Consider the following 14,997-nt stretch of genomic DNA (forward strand, 5'->3'; position numbering starts at 1 on the left):
CATAAGTATTTGGAAAATTTGTTAATTTAATGGACACTTCCCTACCATTTTATCAAAGTAAAGGGAGTAAGACTTCTTACTCCCTTAGTTAGCAACAGAATTCTACTTAAAATTGAAAACTCTGTATGGAGTAAATATTTAAAAACCTGCTACAGTGTCTCTGACTTGAAAGGTTGTGTTTGCTGATAGAAGGTTAAGAGAAATGGTTCACTGTTATGTTGTGCAAATTTTGGCATGCAAGAAAACAGTTTAAAGAGGATTGAGAAATTCAGCTTTATGTATGACACAATTCTGTCTTCAGAATTCTGGCTTCACTATGATGTTCTTTGCTACTTCTTGGTGAGATATGTGAGATCACCTCTTTGTATTCTGAATTGAAATATTCAACTTGTTTTCAGTTGAAACAGTACTATTGGGTTTTAGCATATTTGAGGGAAAAAATCATTGCCACATGGTCTCTGTCATTTCACATTTTCAGTGTTGAAGAAGGTGAAACAATTTTTTTCAGTCATGTATTTTTTCAGTTCCCCTGAATATTAGAAAAACTCTTACTAAAAAAGTAATTAGAATTTTGTGAAATTTGTAGGAAAGGTTAGAAGCCATTAATTAGCACATTAAATATATTTTTAGCTTTGATGCCATTTTCATATCAGAATAGGTGGATGAACTTAGATAATGCAGTCACTTCCTTCCTGACGGAGCAAACACCTGAACAGGGGTGTAAGGTATGAAATAATCCACAGTGCTTTACTGTGTGTACACAAGATGGCAGAGAATCCCATTTTACTTGTGCTTTTGAGAAGAATTTCAAATCTTCTGGAGACTGCATGTAGTGTTGGAGATTGTCTGTTTGGGTCATGTTTTGGGGCTGCTGTTTTTGAATGTTACAGTTGCCTATCCTCCTCATCTTTCTTTTTCTTGTAAATTGTTGTGTTTTGATTCCGTCAGTGTAACAGAAACGGGCTTGCTTTTTCTGGGCTATACTTCTACATTCTATGTAGAAATCCCAGTACATATTCTAAATACTGAGACAACTGCTTGTATCTCAGCCCTATTTATTTAAAACTGGCAAGGGAGATATATTTCCTTAATCTTATGGTTGAGATTGTAAACTGTTAAATAGGTGCAGCAAAAGTTTGGGTGCAGTGGTTTGATCTGTGATAAGTGAAGTTTGTGAGGATCCTGTTGTGCCTGCTTATGTGCTTCAGCTTTATGAGATAACTAGGATGCCAGGCTGAGAAGCTGTTGCATTTTACTGTTATTATTGTGTAAAGGAAGCTATGTTTTTGTATATCTAGCTAATGTGCACATAATGCTTTCCTGTGTATTGCTGGTTCGTTTGTCTTTTTTTTAGCTTGAAGCCTGTAGTATTTAAACATTACAAATATGAAGATGTTCTGATATCTCCTGACTTCACTGTTGCTTTAGTTACAAGCAGCAGTAAGCTGTGAGAGGGAGCAATGTGGTAGCCCTAAGGGCACATCTGTCTTGCAGTATTTTTTCTTCTGGGAAATCAATGATCAAGCCTTTAGACTTTGTACAAAATAGACAAATTTCTGGTGGACTAAGCATGTATTGCCTTGCTGCAATAAATAGCCTTTATTTACACTGATATAACGCTTGTCCAATTGAAAATTCATTATAGACTTTGTTAGAAACAAAGAAAGTGTCGTGGCCAGGACATAATTCATTTTTGCAGCAGTCAGGAGCAGGGAAAGGCTAAGATCTGGAGATTATTCTCTACCACCTTGCCTTATTTTCCAGGGATGGGAAAAAGGCTCGCTTCGGGATGCCATAGCATGTCAGGGGGTCAGGTGTGTTCTTGAGTTACCCGGGGTGAGCAATACCCTGTGAAACATTCACCCCTTTTCTCATACATATTGGCATTGGTATTGTTACTGTTCCTGTTTGTTTTCCTATTTCACTGCTGTCTCTGGTAAATTGTTCTTATCTCAATCCATAGACTTTACCTTTTGTGGCTCCAGTTCTCCTCTGCAGCCCACCACAGGGGCAGGGTGGAGGGATAGAGTGGCACGTGGTTTTAAGTAGTTTCAGTGGAAACACTAAATGGGACAATTCCTAGACCACGACACAAAGGTGCAGAGCACTTTTGAAAAGAGGTGACAAAGCCCTTAAACATGACCAGGAATGAAAATCAGATTTTTCAGCAAAGGTTCAAATCATTGCCCTATTAATAAATCACTTATCTGTGCATGTATTATATCTTCTACATGGTATATCATGTATGTACTCCAATATCAAGTGCTTATTCTATATGGGAAGCAAAGTAAAATAGTAATTGAATTACTGGTTATGAAGAGTAATGCATTACAGGCAGAGCAAATAACTTACTTGGCCAAGTTGATGTTAAGTACTGTAGGAAAACAGTGGTTTATAGACTATATGTTTGGCATATACATTTGTAGCATTGGTGGAGCTACTAATATCAAATGCTATGGAAAGTTTGAAATCAATTAGTAATTTTAAAAATAAATCTCTGTAGCATTGCTTCTTTACAGTCACTCAAGCTGCAGCACTTAGGCTGTAATTAACATTGTTTGGGGTGAATGCTGATAACAGAATGTATCTCTGCTCGGAAAAGACCATGAATACATATTTGTTTTTTCATTGTCAATCTACACTTAGCATTAGGAAAATTTATCATTGTTCCTTGGAATGTAACTTTTGGCATGTGCTCTGTTTTTCTTAAAATGGCCATATGATGTTTATTGAGAGTAGTTCAATCTATGAAAAGATTAATCTGTGGTACTATGCCTTTAATGGATTCCTTTTACAATGAATCACCCATTTGAACTAGAACACTTCACAAAAATAGAAATATAAGAATAGACTTGTTTTCCATACAATGTTAAGCTCTGGAGTCTCCCTACTTTGCTGTAAAATCATAACCTTTTCCTGTCTGTGAACCCAGTGACGTTTAAAGTGTAGCCACAAGCTCATCACAATTCTCAAAGTTTGAACAAATTCTCACTGTGTAGGAAAGGGATCCCTATCAATAATAGTCAATTTTCAAAAACAGTTTGGAGTAAAATTAAACACAGTCTAACAGAATGTTACTGTTGTTTTCTGTTGCTAGCTTTTTCTTTGATTACTAATAGTTCTTAATCATGCAGACTCTTTTTAAATTGAGTTTTCCCCAGTGGTATTTGCCTTTCCAGGATGCCATTTGAAGGACAGCCTAAAGCAGCTTTACTTAGGGAGGTTCTTTGATCTCTCTGTATGACAGACTAAGGAAGCAAACCAACTGAAAACTGCCTGATTAGAAAAAAAAGACTTGCTTTCCCATTTGACACTTCCCGGGGCATCCCTAGCTGCATCCCTATAGGATCAGATGAACATTCTCCTTAGTGGGTGAGGTAGCAGTGATGCATGAATGAGGCTAGGAGGCAGCACATCAGCTGGAGTTCAAGTGGGCTGGAATTGTTCTGGAGGCATACCTGAAGTTATACTGTATTCCAGGGTACAAACTCAACCTTTTCCTTTTAAAACTTTTTGGCATTTTATCCTACCTTTTGGTACAGTTAACTGTGAAAAAAGAAAAGAAAAATATATTTAAACTTGAGGTTTGTGAGTTTCTCTACTGAAATGGTCCCATTTACTATTCAGAAGCTTTCAAGCAAAGTAAAAAGTCTACTGCTCCTGACATTCTCGGCCTTGGTAGTGGTGCCAGGGAATTTGTGCACTAGTATTGCCAAAGATGAACTACATGAAAATATGTTCTCAATATATTTCAGAGTTTTAGCAAATTTTTTTATAGCTGTGGAAGACTCGGAATATTAAGCAGGGTGTTTGACATACCTAGACTTACAGAATGCTGCTAGTGGCATGGTTAATTGCACTTTCTTCTTCCAAGTTAGGTACTGTAATTTGAGTTGTTTTGTCCGTGGATGGTGAATGGAGAATGGTTAGATGAGAGCAGAATCCTGAAATGAGATCATGTCTGCTTTGTGTAGACTTCAGATTCCATGGAAGGTGGAGTCCCCAGCCAAAAGTGAATTTACTCCATTGTAGTGCTCTAATCCTGCACCTGGGTCAGGACAACGGCCAGTATCAGTACAGGCTGGGGGATGAAGGGGTTGTAGGCAGCCCTGCAATGAAGGACTTAAGGTGCTGATGGATGAGAGGCTCAGCATGAGCTGGCAGTGTTCATTTGCACCCCAAAAAGCCAGGGGTGTCCTGGGCTGTATCACCAGCAGTGTGGGCAGCAGGGTGAGGGAGGGGATTCTGCTCCTCTGCTCTGCTCTGGTAAGATCCCACCTGCAGGGCTGTGTCCAGCTCTGAGGCCCTCAGCACAGAAGATCATGGAGCTGTTGGTGCAGATCCAGAGGAGCTCACCAGGATGGTAAGAGGGATGGATGGAGCACCTGTCTGTGTGCTGAGAGGCTGAGAGAGTTGGGGTTGTTCAGCCTGGAGAAGATAAGGTGTCGGATCTCAAGATCTCAGTCCTGAGATGCTGAGCCACCTAGACCACCTTGGGGGGCTCGGGAGCCCTAGAATGTTGCCAGAAGTGTCTGGTGGCAAGACTTTGACCCTACACGGGAGACGACACCTTTATGAAGATAAGAGGGCCTCATCGGGGTGAAGGGCGAAAAGATTAGCTAATTAGAGGGTGAGAAACAAAGTTTAAGATTTATGTACAGGGGGGTTTAGAGGAGTAAGATAGAAGAATTGGGGTGTGTCCTGCCCTCCTTCTTCTTCCTCCTCTCCTCCATCTTCTTTGGCCACAGTGGCACCTTTGGATTGGTTATTACTAAGAGTACACCGAGTTATAACAATAGATGGTATTGGAGAAAAATGATAAATATTGTATACGTAGCAAGAAGTATAAAGATACGTGGCGGTCCGGGGGACGGCACAGTGTGCCCATGGCTGACTGCTGAGCAGATCTTTGTTCGGCTGAAAGAACATCTTTTAGATAAACAATTAATAAACATAAAACCAGAAAGAAGAACTGAAGCCTCTTCTCGTCCTTCGATACGCGGGCTGCCCCAAGGCCACCCCGGGCCTTCCAGGCCCCTCAAACAGCCGAGATAAACCAGACAATAAGGTAATGGTTTTAAAATAAAAGAAGGTAGGTTTGGACCGGGTGCAAGGAAGAGCTCTTAGTGTGAGGGCAGTGAAACCTTGGAACTGGTTTCCTAGGTAGGTGGTAGATGCCCCATTCCTGGAAACATTGGAGGTCTGGTTGGACAGGACTCTGAGCCACCTCATCTAGTGCAAGATGTCCCTGTCTTCCCCCAGGAAACTTGGACTAGATAGATACCTTGGGAGGTCCCTTCCAACCCAGAGTGTTTGGTGGCTCTGTGATTCCATGACTGCTTTTTGCTTGATTGTGTCCTGCTTGCACTTGGATTCATCAGCAATGCCTAAATTCTGTGGAAAAGGTGATAAGTTAGTCAAACACTTTCTCTTCAGGTATAGGGTTGTGTAAGCTTTTGGAAAACTGCGTGTACTGGAGAATTAGAATTAAGAAAGATTTTGCTCCCATGCTTTAAACAGTTCAGAAATCCATTTTGAAAAAGTATAAAAGCTATCACATACAACTATAAAAGCAGGGTTATTTTTGAACTTGAGTGGTCATACTCCAGTAGTTAAATATAGTGTCATTAAGTAATAAGGTAACATCCTGCTCATAAGTACTTTAACAGAAGACAGATGCTTGTTCCTGCTCATTTCAGTGGAAAACAATTAATCTAAGTCATAACTGAAGTAATGATCTGAAGTAATGAAGTGAGCAGTTAATGAGCAGCTGATTTGTAGCAGTGTGGGGTTTAGATGATAGATGCTACTACCTGTTTCCCAATAAGCATCTCCTGTGGAAAAGCAGCTTGGGTGAGCATTCAGGCAAAGCAGTCAAGTCCACATGCACCACTCACCACAGCTAGCTCAGCAAAGAGAGGCAGAAGGGCCTTTTGTATGCTAAATTCCAGCCAAGGTTTATTCCAGCACAACAAAGGGGAAATCAGGGACAGAAGACCAAGCCATGTGGTGTGCACAAGGTTAATTAGGGATCAGTGGCCAGTGGTCTGAGGGCTCAGGGGTGGTACAGAAGGCAGGACAAAGTGTGTTGCCCTACAGGGAAAATGGTGTTGGCCACCAGGGATACCACAACCAAGGAGGAGACGGAAAGGAGAAACCACAAGCACTGGGAATACATGGGGAATGAAAACGGGTGGATCAGTGCTGGGAGGCTCCATAGGGAAGTCTTCTCTTTCAGCCTAGGTGGAGGCTCTATGGTATATTCTTCCAAGGCAAGGCCCTGGGGATTTCCCTGAGGGGTTCAAAGGAATCCACACTGATACATAGTTGCTCAAACCTGATTACAAAAACTGTGTTTGCATCTTAAATAAATACTGGTACACTTTAAAAAAGAAGAATGTTTTGAAACTAAAAAGTATAGCACATATTTCTGTGTTTGTGTATTAAGGCCAGGAATCTTAACATATTTTATATGTTATTTACAAGTGCATTAAAAAACCCCTATTTCTATCCATCAAGCTAAAGGGGAAAAATACAATTGCCAAGCTAAAATCTTACATTTAGAAAAGCAAAATAAGAGCAAGACTGCAATATATGAGGATGCAGATCTCCAAGACAGAGCTTTAGAATAAAGATACAAACTTCATCCAAAATAAAACCCAGAATTTTTAATTTCTATTCCAATAAATGTAGTTATTACTCTTATTAGTGGGAAAACAACACTGAACATTTCTCAGTGTATTGGGAGTTATTAATGTTTAAGTCTTTTTGATCACAGATCACTTCTGCAAGAGCCATATTTTAAGTTCTGGTCATTGAAATCTAATCTTTACTCCTTTTCTCTTCCACTCCTTTAAAAACAAAAACATTGGTTGTCCATGCACCTTGAAATTCAGTGCATAGAAACACAGTCTTAACATCCACAGCTGTTTTTTGTGGTTCACCACAAGAGTACTTTAAGAATTAACTGGCTATTTCTGACAGGAGGAATCTCAACTATTTCTCCAATGCCTATGCTGCCGCTGTCAGTGCTGTGGACCCGGATGCTGGAAACGGAGAGCTCTGCATTAAGGTTCCCTCGGAGCTGTGGAAACATGTTGACGGTAAAGAGACCATACTGAAAAATTAATTTCAGATGTCAGACTTGTCAGCTACATGTTTGCTTAGGAAGATAGTAGCTTTGAAGAAATAGAAGTAGTGTAACATTATTTTATGAATTTGTGACTACTGTTTCCTTTTTCCTCTCCACTTGAATTCTGAAAAATAATTTCACTTTTTGGTAATAGGGAGGAGTGTTGCAGGGCTTCTTGACACTATACACAAACATACTCTTCGGTGGTCATGACTCCAGGACAATACTTGGGGAAGTGGGAATAATGAAGCATACTGGGGGTTAAATTGTAATTTTGAAGCTGCTTACTATATATATGGTCCAACAAAAAAAATCATTTACAAGGATATAGTATATACATCTTTTTACAAAGCTCTACTAATTTTATGCCACCTCACTTTGAGGAATGGTCACTTTAAAATTGATTTGGTGTGAAAGTAGACTCCTGTATAAACTGGCACACTAGATCCTGGAATAAGGAACCGTTTTAATAAGTTGCTCTCTGGTGTTGTGTATTTTCTTACCAGGATCTACTAGTTTCTTGTATTATTTCTTACATGGTTTTATTGGTTTTTCCCATGGATTTATGAGACCTCTGAGAGAATAACACGAGGCTGACTCATGCAATATTGTCAGATGCACCTTAATGGGAAAGACATTTTTGTTTATTTTAATTTTTGTGTAAGTTCCTGTTGCCTTACACAGGAGGAGCAAGCCTAGAAGGGAAAATAGTCAAACAAGTATGATTTCACTTTTCAATGTTTGAATGCCAAAACATGGTGACACTTGTTGAATAAATTTCAGCCTATGCTTGGATTGCCAATCTATTCATAGGTGAGATTTCTGTGAACCTAAACCAAAGTGAAGACACTTAAGTTACAGGAAAAGTATTAACTATAATAAGAGATTTTAAGCAACTGCAAATGATAATAATACGTCTTTTAAGAATATGCCTGCTTCATAGAGTTTTTGGAGAAAATTTTTTCAGCAAGATGCCAAGATCATGGTTAAGATACAGTCTGTATAAGTATGCTTTACTGTTGGGGAATTAGAAGATGAAATGTGACTCCAATTGCATTTTTTATTAATTAGTAAAGATTTTTGTAAATGCATCTCCTCTGAGTTGTGCTTAGGGAGGTCTCAGTTTTGTAAGCTTTGAGCTGTACTTTGTAAGTGGACCGGGAAGTCCATAAGAATGAAGTTATCATAGTCTTTAAAGACCTGGAGTCCAAAACTGAGTTACTATTCTACATTAACTTTCATGTAAATTGTATATACTTACTCAGTTTTGGTCTTTGTGCTGCAGAGTTAAAAGTCCTGAAGGTGCATATAAACTTTTCTCTGGACCAGCCAAAAGGAGGCCTTCATTTTGTGGTACCGGACATGGAGGGCAACATGGCAGAAAGAGGGGCTCATGTCTTTTCATGTGGTTATCAAAATTCTACAAGGTAAGAAAACTGTCTTTGAATGTTGGATTTGTATTTCCTATTTACTCTCAAAGTTCAGGAAACACAAATGATTTCTTTTAATTATTTCAAGTTTAAAAAATTCTAAAATTTAATTTGTGCTTCAAAGGAGCTTACCGATGTGAAGTAGCATCTAATGACTAGTAATTAGAATGTCTTGTCTTTATAGCTCAGCAAGAGGTAAAGACAAAAAAGCTTGTAAAGCTTTATAAAGTTAATGTATTGTAGAAGTCAGTATGTCAACATTCATGTATTCTTAAAGTATTTAGGGATATAATTTGGAACTTGAAAGAAAAATCACCTGTGAAAAAGAGTATGATTATTAAGTATAATTGATAACCATTTTCCCCCTAATCTTCACTTTTCTAGATTTTGGTTTCCGTGTGTGGATTCATATTCTGAGTTGTGTACCTGGAAACTTGAGTATACTGTAGATGCTGCAATGGTGGCTGTTTCAAATGGAGATTTGGTAGAAACTGTTTACACCCATGATATGAGAAAGAAGACTTTTCATTACATGTTGACTATTCCAACTGCAGCTTCTAACATCTCCTTGGCAATTGGACCTTTTGAAATCCTTGTTGATCCATACATGCATGAGGTAATCTTCATCAAAGAAGCTTCCTTTTTTTTTTTCTAAAGAATTACTGGTGTTTCATGTTGCAGTCAGTATATATTAGTCCAAGAATGGGTATTTCTAGATCAACCTTCATTAGTACAGCTGTATGATAAAGCTTGTCTTGTAATGCCTGCATTTAAATTTATCTCCAAAAATATGCCTTTAAATAAGCAACAATTCCATTTATGTCTTAATTTATGGGGCAAATTTAGTTGAAATTTGGTTTCTTTCCTGAGATATATAATATACTTGATATTTATGTGTTTAAATATGTTTATAGGTCTTGTAACTAATTTTCCTTTGTTTGTAGGTGACTCACTTTTGCTTACCACAACTTCTCCCACTCCTCAAACATACCACATCATACCTTCATGAGGTGTTTGAATTTTATGAGGAGATTCTTACCTGCCGCTATCCTTACTCCTGTTTCAAGACTGTTTTTATAGATGAAGCTTATGTTGAAGTAGCTGCTTATGCATCCATGAGTATTTTCAGGTTAGTATTTGAGAAAATGGCACCTTTTAAATCCACGGGCCTAGAAGCTCTAGATCCAAGACTGTTGAGAAATGTGTGAAACTCTAGTTATTTTTGTAGGCTGAGTGTTGGGCTTCCTCGTTTGAAAAGGCTTGTTTTTATTGACATTATGGGCTTTTAACACCATTTCCATTTTTATCTGTTATAAAGATGTTGCATTTTCTTTAAGAAAAAACTGGTGGTGATTTTCCTTCTGTATTAGAAATGCCATGCTTGAAGTATTTAATCTCAAATTAAGTGCAGAAATATGATTGTGTTTTATTTTGCTCCCACTGGAATAAGTTATCAGGAATCCAAGAGAGTGTCACCAGTTAAACTACTTAGACTCCATACAGACAGTTGTGTATAGATGATAATAGCAGGAGATCTGCCTGAATTAAGATTATTAAAAATTAAAAAATATATTACTATCTCACTGAAAAAACACTGAGGAAATTATTTTACTTGTTTTGGTTTTTAAGGCAAGGTCTCTTTTGTTTCTTTGGAGCAAATGCTCATGTTGTGTTATTTTCTTTTTGTGGGGATCCAGCACAAATCTCTTGCACAGTGCAATGATTATAGATGAAACTCCACTGACAAGGAGGTGCTTGGCACAGGCCCTGGCCCAGCAATTCTTTGGATGTTTCATATCCAGAATGTCCTGGTAAGTATTTTACCATAGTATTCTGCAAAAAATGGGGAAGATCTAGGAAGTTCAAAGTTTAATTCGCAAATTGCATTTTATCAAAAAAATAAGTAAAACATTAATTGTAGAAGAAAGCAAAAATGGGAAAAAATGTAAGAATAATAAGCTCAATAAACGAAAATCCATTAGTATTTTTTGTTGTTTTGAAAGGAGAATGTGAGAGATAAAAGCTCCAAAGATTGTATAGATTGAATATATCTTCCTGAATATTGTAGTTTGCTTTGGTGTCTGAAAATTTTAGAAAGCTGATTCTTTTGCATTATCAACTTCTGTTAGATGTCTTGGATGATGAAGTACAGCCTGCATGCAAAGTACTTATAGAGCACAGAACTAATAAGTTTTTCAGGGAGGAGAATGCAGAAATTAGTGTCAAATAGCAAAATACCTGCTAAGGTGGCTATAACTCCATGTCTCAGAAAACCTCCCCAAATGGCTCTTGCAGTTCTGATCAGTATTTATCTTAAATCCTTTTGCATGCAGCTTACTTACTAGGGACAAGTAAAAAAGCCCATTACTTTTTTTAATGGCAAAAGTCTATGTCCCAGAGCATATTTGTCTTAAAAACAAGGGAAATCAACATGTTCTTAAATTGATGTTTGTACTGTTGTAATTTCTGTGGCTCTTTTCTTTATTTCAAACCTACTTCTGTGATGAAGGCAATTTTTTGCATCCTTCATTACTCCATCTTCATATGTTCTTGTTCTGTTTACTTCATCATATCCTGTGTACAGTGTCATTTTTCTGTTTAAGGTTCTAGTCATGATCATGATCTAGTTTTAGTTTTTGTCTATTTTTTCTCTCTTAGAACATAACTTACAGAAGGTGTGTTTAAAAGGGTGTTCACCAAATTGTGAGATAGGTATTTTGTCTACTTGCTGTCCAGGCCTTCTGCACTTCTCAGAGTTCAGAGTAAAGAGTAAAGATCATATTGATTAGCAGTTGCCTTAACTTTAGTGTCCATTTCCACCTGTTTATTATTATTGTTTCAGCTAAAATAGGTTTTATATTTTAATCTGGATTTCTGTGGTAAAAGTTTAGTTTTCACTGACTTTTCAGTTTCATTGGTTCTGTCCAGGTGCCATGTTCCATAAATTGGTTAACAGCTCATCAGACTTCTGTTGACTTAGAGAAGTTATACAACCTCTTGAAATTTTAGGCTATTTTTGAGCTGGTCAGAAATACCATTCCTTACAAAATATCCTCTGAAGTGATATAATTCATGTTTCCTTCTTATACTAGGTCAGATGAATGGGTGCTAAAGGGAATCTCTGGTTACATTTATGGCCTTTGGATGAAAAAAACCTTTGGTGTTAATGAGTATCGCCACTGGATTAAACAGGTAACATCATAGCATTTTCTACACCTGTCAGACATTTTGCATCAAAGAAAATACAGTATAAAACCGGAGTATAATATAGCTTTGCATTGCAATCTAAAGACCTTTGTAGTAGTGACAAACCTCAGAGCTAAAATATTTTTACCACTTGCTGCCAGGAAGCACACCAAGCATACAAACCAAAATAGATTTTTGTGACTGACATATGAATAATAATTGTTGTGGTCTCTCCATGCAATCAGTTTTCCTCTTTTTGTTTGGACTCCTGAACAAAAAAAAGGAGGCAAAAAAAGATACTACTTTTGGAATACTTAGAATAGAATATAGGATTCATAAGAGTTTGTATTTGGTGAATATCTTATACTGTGATGGCTATCCATATAGTTCAGAAAGGCTCCAGTATTAGCTAGGATCAGTGGTGGTTCAGGTATCTTTTAGTATCATTAAAGTACTAAATGAAATAATGAAACAGTACAAAACTCCCTGTTTGAATTGATTTCTTTTCTTGGAAAAAAATTTCTGTCTAGAACTTACGTTTCCAAATGTAATCTTTGAGACAGGTACTTTCTAGTGATAGCAGCAATGACTCCTCACTCTTTGCAAGTAACATTTATTCACAAAAAGATGTGTCTTCTTTCTCTCATCACCTTCGCTTACTCTCCAAAAAGTAAATCCTAACTGCTTGCTCCATTTACATCCCTTACTCACCTGGGGACCCAGTGCCATGTCCTTCTCTGCCTAATGCTCATTCAGTTCACCAGTCTGGTGTTGTCTGTGCTAGAGGTGTGGGTGCTGCAGAGAGCAGTAGAACTGGGTGGAGGTTTTTTGGAAGAGTTCACTGCTGTCTGCAGCAGAAGTTGCTCATGTTGTTCCACATCTGTCCACACTCAACTATAGGTGTCCACATAGAATTGAGAGGTGCTACTGTCACAGGCTCCAGTTCTGCCTTTTTCCTAGTGTATTACCAATATATGAAGGTGTGCAAGTTGATATGTATCAATAAATCTCAACACATATAAACATTTGGAAGATCTTTACAGTACATTGTAGACAGGCATCAGCTTCCATTTCCTGTCCTTAAGCTGACACAATTTGATTCATGTTGACTTTTGGGTGACAAAAGTCACCCTTACAAACATCCTGCCTTAAGGTGTGCTTGTTAACCTGGCATCACACAAGTTCAGACCCAGCACAGAGCTTGGGCCAGACATATATATATATTTATTTATATCTATATTTAATATATTGTATTTATTTGTGTGTGTGTATCTGTTGTTGTTTTCCACTGCATGAAATACTGATCACATTTATTTATTTTGGTCAAAGACAACTTATTTATTGAATAATAATACTCTGGTTATAAGGTAGTTCAGCACTGTTGGGCATTAGCCCCCTGTTCAGCCCCTGAACAAGTATGAAATACTAATTTCTACTGTTTTATTATTGTTTGTCATTTGAGGAACATCCTTGATTTTAAAATACTTCTCCAAACTTATTAGGAGGTATGACTTGAACAATATTAAAAGCTTTCCTGTCTTCTTTAAATAATTTTTCTGCTCTTCAAAATTATGCTTACTTATGTATTTTGTTCTTAGGAGTTAGATCAAATTGTGGCATACGAACTGAAGACTGGAGGAGTTTTACTGCATCCAATATTCGGAGGAGGAAAAGAGAAAGACAAGTATGTTTATTTAAGCTGCAAGTCATTGCAGGGTATGTTTTTATGGGGCCATTAATGTGTGCCTTGGGTGTGTTGTGTAGCACAAGGCCAAAGCCTGAAGATCTCGAGCTGCCCAAGGCATGTATTACCAGTCCCATAAAGTACATCTTGAGTGTATTCTAACTGTTGGGTTTTTTTTTCTTTCAATTTGAATCTCAAAGGAAATTAGCATAATGAATGCTTTTAATGCTGTTACGAAACTGCTTTTTAGTAGGAGGATAAGAGAGAACATGGAGCCAGAATTTTGATGTGAGCTGCTTCTGGAGTGGTTAGTGATTTTCAGGCTTTTTCATGGTATCATCAGCTTTCTATTTCTTTGCTCTTTTTTCTTTCTGCTCTCAGATACCACCTTGTAGTCTTAGACTGAGATTTCTTAGTATATTGGGGGTAGAAAATTATTAGATCAGTTATCTGTGAAGTACTGTTAGTTATCAGTGGGACCTGGCTGGGTTTTTATTTTCCCAATAATTGTAGCTTCAGTGTGTCCAGCTTAGAATGATTCCCCTTCCCTCTCTTGTAATACTCCAGTACTACACACTGACAAGTGCTAAACACTGGAGGTGGAAAATACTGCTACATGTCAGATCTGTAAGTTGATATGGGTTTCAGTGACAAACTTGCTGGGTTTTTCTTTTCTTGCATATGTTGATCTCCATTTAACACAGCCTCACAAGAGTTGCTTTTGGAAACAGGTAGTATGTGCACAACTGCAAGGTCGAGCCTGTGCAGGTAGACTACTCGGTCAGCTTCTGTTCTTTACTGCACAGAAGCCCTTGTCTTAGGAAAATGCAACCAAAATTGTCTATAACAGTGGTTCTTTCACACATGACAGTGTGCAAATCCATATTTTGTTAATTTAAAGTTAAAACTCTGTGTTTAGATCTGAATGAATTTTGAAAATCACTACATTCACAGTAATAAGATTAGATGACACTAGAGATAAGGGGCACATTTTTATATAAGGAAATTCACTAAAATCAAAATCTCTTTCTAACTCTTAATTTTACTAGTTGCACTATATTTATTCTAAAATTGGACACAAATAATGGACAAAATCTTGTCAAAGTACTCTTAAAGTTGTGTTTCTTTGCTGTGATATATTGCTGGAAACTGTTTCTAGTTATTTTACTACTTCATTGTGTTGCAGCTTGTTAATAATAACCACAGCATCACTTAAGTGAATGAATTACAACTTGCTGTTCTTTGTAGATTGCTATGTAAATTATGGATATGTTCCTGATTCTGAGAGATAATTTTTATTGAAGGAAAGTATTTTCATAATGGGGCCTAGAACATTTTTCTCCTGTACATTCTATGCATTTCATTTCTTTGTTCTACTTGTTATGGTACAGCTGGCAAATGTATTTGCAGCACAGCAGTTCCAATTATTAATAATATGAAGGAAATTTGTGTTAAGTAATAATCTCATTTTTCAGCTAAATTAGAAGTAAAATGTAATAAATCATCAGGGAAAATAAAAACCAAAAACCCAACTTCCTTCAGACACACAAATTAATTTGTGTGCA

The 14,997-nt window shown here is 37.4% G+C and overlaps 1 protein-coding gene across 3 annotated transcripts in view; it reads left to right on the top strand.

Annotated features, from left to right (window-relative positions):
• TAF2 (TATA-box binding protein associated factor 2) overlaps nt 1-14,997 on the top strand; it is a 61,205-nt gene that overhangs the window by 5,850 nt on the left and 40,358 nt on the right. For 2 of the 3 annotated variants that reach the window (XM_014263956.3, XM_014263960.3), the window contains exons 4-10: nt 6,985-7,103; nt 8,418-8,559; nt 8,947-9,178; nt 9,507-9,691; nt 10,260-10,373; nt 11,655-11,754; nt 13,347-13,432. In XM_014263956.3, coding sequence (XP_014119431.2) covers nt 6,985-7,103; nt 8,418-8,559; nt 8,947-9,178; nt 9,507-9,691; nt 10,260-10,373; nt 11,655-11,754; nt 13,347-13,432 — 978 coding nt within the window. The remainder of the gene's footprint in view (nt 1-6,984; nt 7,104-8,417; nt 8,560-8,946; nt 9,179-9,506; nt 9,692-10,259; nt 10,374-11,654; nt 11,755-13,346; nt 13,433-14,997) is intronic. The other variant, XM_026799502.2, reaches the window with a different exon arrangement.

The sequence above is a fragment of the Zonotrichia albicollis genome, chromosome 1 (genome assembly GCF_047830755.1).
Source record: "Zonotrichia albicollis isolate bZonAlb1 chromosome 1, bZonAlb1.hap1, whole genome shotgun sequence".
In the NCBI taxonomy this organism is placed as follows: Eukaryota; Metazoa; Chordata; class Aves; order Passeriformes; family Passerellidae; genus Zonotrichia; species Zonotrichia albicollis.